This window comes from Tupaia chinensis, unplaced genomic scaffold (genome assembly GCF_000334495.1).
Source record: "Tupaia chinensis unplaced genomic scaffold, TupChi_1.0 Scaffold000573_1, whole genome shotgun sequence".
NCBI lineage: Eukaryota > Metazoa > Chordata > Mammalia > Scandentia > Tupaiidae > Tupaia > Tupaia belangeri.
Window position 1 is genome coordinate 1445495 of NW_006160087.1, and position 5371 is coordinate 1450865.

General features: G+C 57.5%; 1 protein-coding gene across 1 annotated transcript in view; it reads left to right on the forward strand.

The window, feature by feature from the left end:
* The window catches only part of CSMD2 (CUB and Sushi multiple domains 2), a 565338-nt gene that overhangs the window by 477595 nt on the left and 82372 nt on the right, over nt 1-5371 (forward strand). Inside the window, 3 exon segments of the mRNA XM_027775561.1 lie at nt 3236-3412; nt 3522-3562; nt 3712-3900. Coding sequence (XP_027631362.1) covers nt 3236-3412; nt 3522-3562; nt 3712-3900 — 407 coding nt within the window.

Genomic DNA, 5371 nt, shown 5'->3' on the forward strand with positions numbered 1-5371 from the left:
CCGGTGGCAGGCCCAGTCTCCTGGCAGGCTCCCAGGGTCAAGCCCCATCGCTGTGTGACAGGACAGCTGTCACCTGTGCGTGGAGATTGGACCCAACGCATGCAGCCGTGTGGTCGGCTCTGAGGGCCCCAAGCGTCTTCCTTGTGTGACCGAAGGATCCATTTATTGTCACTCCTTTCCCAGATTCTTCTCTAATCATTTTTGATATTTTTAGAATTTTCCAATACCAATACGTGCTTGTGAAAGATGTAAAGCATTAGACGTGTTCTGGCGAGCACATCTGCTCGGGCTGCTGGAACGGAATGCCATGAACTGGGGGCTTCTAAGCGTCAGGAAGTGACCTGCCGCAGTCCTGGCTGCTGAGTCCCAGGTGAAGCTGCGGCAGTTCCTCACTCCTCGCTGTGCCCTCACGTGCAGAGGGGCCTTCCTAAAGGGCACCAGCCCCACTCACGAGGGCTCCACCTTCACGACCTAGTCACCCCCAGAGGTCCCACGCCAGTACCCTCACTCTGGGAACCAGGTTTCACATCCGAGTGTGGGAGGGACACGGACGTTTGTCCACAGCACACATCACAAAGTAAACTTTCCCATGCCCCGCCCCAACCCTGCCCTGGCAGAGGTGGCAACTGTACGGCTCAGCGCATGCCCCCCCGTCTTCATGTACATATGTTGTTGCAGCTAAATTATTACATTTTAGCCAAAATTGGATCCAACTATAAATATTGCTTTTCAACTTTTAAAGTTAATTTTAAGTTTTTAAATTTCTTCCTTGGGTGAGAGAGACAGACCAAGACACAGCACCCCTGGGAGGGTCTTCATGCCATAGCCCACCCTCAGCTTCAGCCAGCTGCAGATCGTGGGCACGTGCCCAGCACACTCAGGGCGGCCTGCAGACACGAGCCCGGAGCCTCACGGTGTCAGGCTCTACTGCCATGCCAACGCGCTGCCTGAGCTTCATTTTTTTAATTATGTAGATAATTCATAAGCACATTACAAATTTTTTAAAGGGAAAGGAGAATTAAAACACTATAGTTCAGGCCAAATCTCTCTTTGTCTATAGCCTCCAGAACCAGGAATGTTCCGCAGAAATAAGCTGTTTTGGTATTTTCCCAGACCTTTTCGCTATGCCTTGACATGCATCTGCTATACGTATAGTACTGTGAAAAGCATAACTTCATGAAACTTTGGGCCATGTTTCCTGCATGACTGGAGCCCTGCATATAAATGTCTGACACCACCTTTTCCGTTCTGTAAGTGATAGGACAAGGCGCTCGCCTCCTGTCAGAGGGGGAAAGGAACGAGGATTGGGCTTGTTGTTTAGGGAAGCCTTAAAGAGTGTCCCTCGAGGTGGGTGTGGTTGTACAGGGACTCCTTCCTCCTCTGAGTGCTCGTGTCTGTGTCCGGGGAAACTGGTCAGCACATCTAGGTTCATCAGCTCAGGGAGCTCCAGGAGGAGTGGGCATTGAACCATGGAGTCAGCCATGTGGGATCCAGCCCCTTAACCACCATGCCACCCGCTGGCCCAATGCCTTTTCTTTTAAATGAATAAAATACCTTTCTTCCCTTCCTGAAGACAGGAGATGGACTGGAACGCCAAGTCCCAGAGAGTGTCCTGGGAACCCTGCTTAGGGGTAGTTAGCAGGTGGGGCTGGTGACCGGACAGTGCCACCTCACTGGGCATCACAAAGCTGCCAGTCTGTGGGAGGCCATGAAGGGCCTGTCGCGAGGCCGGCCTTACCCGAGAGCGACCTGCCTATCACATGCACCACGCAGGGACTGCCAAACGTGTCACAGCACATCAGATGACCAAGGCCTGTCACAGGAGGGACTTGGCCCAAATTCATGGCCAGTACCCCTCGGGGAGACATGGGTCTCTACCAGGCGTCCCATGTGTTGGTCTGGCAGCAAAGTACCATGGACAGGGCTTGCACTGTAGAAGTCAATGCCTCAGCTCTGGCATGGTGGCCCGAGGCGAGGTATCCGTGGGGCTGGTTCCTGCTCGAGCAGGCCCAGGTCTCCACGTCCTTAGCCTTCCTGGACAAAGTCCAGCTCCTCACTCCTCACCTTCCCCGAGCCAGACGCTAACTTCCTAGGCCAGAGCTTCCTTTTCCCTTTTTCAGGTAAACGTTCCCATCAAGTTTTTAGTAATAGCATAAAGCACTTCCACCACGGGCTTCAGTCTGCTAGGCTTAACTTGCTCATTCAAGCTTCTCCGGGGCTGGTTCGTGAGGGTCCAGCCAAACGTCGCAGATGTATGCTTGGCCAGGACATCTCACAACGCCACGGCTGATGTTTCCGATGATGCCACTTCGTTTGAGATCGTGTCAGTCCCTACTGCAGCGTCTCCTTTCAGACAAACCCAGCCCCTCTCCCAGAAGGGGGAAGTCAACCCTTCCTCCTCTTGGTTTTCCTTCTGCCCTGGAGGCCCACCCCTTCCCTTCGACGCTTCCTCCGGGGAAGCTTCACTCTGAGATTTTGCTCAGTATGGGAGCAATCCAGGTTCTCTCACCAAAGTCCTTCTTCCAAAAAGCCCAGCTTCTTCCACTCAAGGCCACTTCTGTGAGAGGCTCAGCTACTCTAAGGCCGTTCCTAGCTTCCGCAGACTCCTTGCCAGCTTTGGGTCCACATGGCTCCCCCTGAGGCTTTCTCTAAAGGCCTGACCCATCCCACCCAGCCACCCCCCAGACACGGGGCTCACGCTCCCACTAAGCCTTTCCTAGCCATGACCCGACTCCCTGTGGCCAGCGCCGTGCCTCACCTCTGGCTGAGCTCCCCACCTGCCCCGGCATGGCTGCCCAACTCTGACCTGCCCCTTACTGTGACGACTTCCCAGTGACGGACTCCCCGGACCATGCGGAACGGAAACACCTGCACAGCCGGCATCGCGGAGCGCGGGCCGCCTTAGCTCCGGGTCGTCCTAAGTGGTGTGGTGTCACATGTGGTGAACGCACCTGCCTCCACGGAGAAGCCCCACGCCGGAGCATCCTGTCCCTCCCACCACTTCCTGTGAACGCCGTGCCCTGCTGCCACCACAGAGGTTCCGCTTGGTCCAGTGGACGCGATTAATCGGAGGCTTTGTCCTGAAGCACGTGATCCCTCTGTGGCTTCTCTGTGCTGGGCAGGACTCAGCCACTTCCTTCTTGTCAGGCCCAGCCTCTCCCATGGAGCAGCTCCAGAGGGACTTGCCCACTGCTGGTCGCACGCCCTTTCAGCTTGGCCACTCCCTCTGCCACAGATGGGCTGGCACCTACCGGACTTCTTCCTTCCCGATCGGTCCTAACTTCCCAGAGTTGGGAAGACCCCGCGCAAGTTTCTCCCTCCCCGGCACCCGATGTCTGTGGTCTCGGCCGAAGTCGCGAGAGTTAAATGAGATGGGCAGTGTGAAGCGACCTCAGCCAGTGCCTGGTCCCCAGTAGGTGCTAGGTGGATGCTGGTGCAACCCCGCACTGTCTCCCTTGAGCCTCCCTTTCCCGTGGAAATGCCAGTAATAGGCCCATTTCTTGAGCTCTTACCCGTGCCAGTACTGGACCAGGTCCTGCCCCGTCCTCAGATAACTTTGTGAGTGAGAGCGCTAAGGCACAGAGCGTTAAATAACTCGCCCACAGGCGGCAGCTAGTGAACCGCAAAGGTCCGCCTCAGGCCGGTCCTGGTGCTTCTCCCCGTGTTTCTCTCCGTGGGGAGTAAAGCCACCTTTGTCCCCATCTTTTCCAGCCTATGAACTTCAAGAGTGCCCAGACCCAGAGCCCTTTGCCAATGGCATAGTGAGGGGAGCCGGCTACAACGTCGGGCAGTCGGTGACCTTCGAGTGTCTCCCAGGATATCAGCTGACTGGCCACCCTGTCCTCACATGTCAACACGGCACCAACCGGAACTGGGACCATCCCCTGCCCAAGTGTGAAGGTATGTCCCTGCGCCACCCCGTTGATCTTCGGGGGCCGGTCATGGAGTCAGATCCAGAGCCATCGGCCTCCCCCTGCCTGCTCAGACTCGCCAGTGCTGCGAGGGCAGGCAAACCTCGTCCATTCTATTGTCACATGGACGTGACCAGCCTGGCCAGGAGGGGGTCCTGGGAGGCTCTGGGCCAGCACCAGGGAGGGCTGGAGGGGCTGTGGGGAAGATATGCCCATCCCCGGGAAGATCTAGAACGTCTAGATGTCCCTGTTGGAAGAGAAGGCCCACACGAGGGTATGGGAGCCCAGGGGCGGGCCGAGGGGCAGAGGGCGACCGTTCATCATGGCCCCTTCCAAAAGGAAGGAGAGGATGAAACGTCTTCCTAAGAGCTCACCCACCCCCTCTCCTCCAGCCCAACGCTATCTCCCGCCTTTGCGTGTCTGGAGAGAGCCGAGCGGACGACTCTAAGGAGCTGGGGCTGGCTCTTGCATCTTCCTCCCTAACCAGAACCGAGACAGACTATGACCAGAGGCCATGCGGCCTCCGCCCCATCTGTGCACTGCATCCAAGTCCCCTTTCTACACTGGCCACCAGCGTTTCCCCGGGGGAGAGGCTGGACTTTGTCCTGCAAAGGGAAGACTTAGAAAGGGCATTACCACACTCAGTCCAAACAAAGCAAAAATACCTCATTCACAGTTGGCTATATAAGGACAGTCACCTGTGCTTCAGCTGGGGGCCACTTTACCCGTAGAAAACGAGCCCTTGTCCACAGAACTGAGCTCCCGTGTTGGAGTGGAGGCGTCATTTCTAAACAAACCCCCTCTTTAATTTTGGGACTCTCCGAACTACCCCGTCCAGCCAGCGGTTCACTGGAGTAGCTGGCGGATCCCACGCGATGCCCTCAGCTTTTCTGCGGACTTTACTCTCCTCCCCACCTGACCCCTGTGTACCGTGGGTGGCTTCTCAGGAGAGGGGAACGAGGGGCTCTTCCCCGGCTCCCCGTCTTGACCCAGCAGCTCCTCTTCCTCCTGGGCACCTCCTTCCCTTGGTCACCAGGCTCTCGCCTTCCCAGCGGCCTCTGCCCGCCTGCCCAGCCAGCGGTTCACTGGAGTAGCTGGCGGATCCCACGCGATGCCCTCAGCTTTTCTGCGGACTTTACTCTCCTCCCCACCTGACCCCTGTGTACCGTGGGTGGCTTCTCAGGAGAGGGGAACGAGGGGCTCTTCCCCGGCTCCCCGTCTTGACCCAGCGGCTCCTCTTCCTCCTGGGCACCTCCTTCCCTTGGTCACCAGGCTCTCGCCTTCCCAGCGGCCTCTGCCCGTGCCATTGCTCCAGTCACCTGGCCCCAAAGTGCCCATCCCTCTTGGCCTGGACAGGGACGCAGTAGGAAGCCAGCTGACCTCCGGTGGGCGGTGGGCGCCTGTACTCACCTGCCTGCCGCTGTCCTCTCTCTGGCAGTGCCCTGTGGCGGAAACCTCAG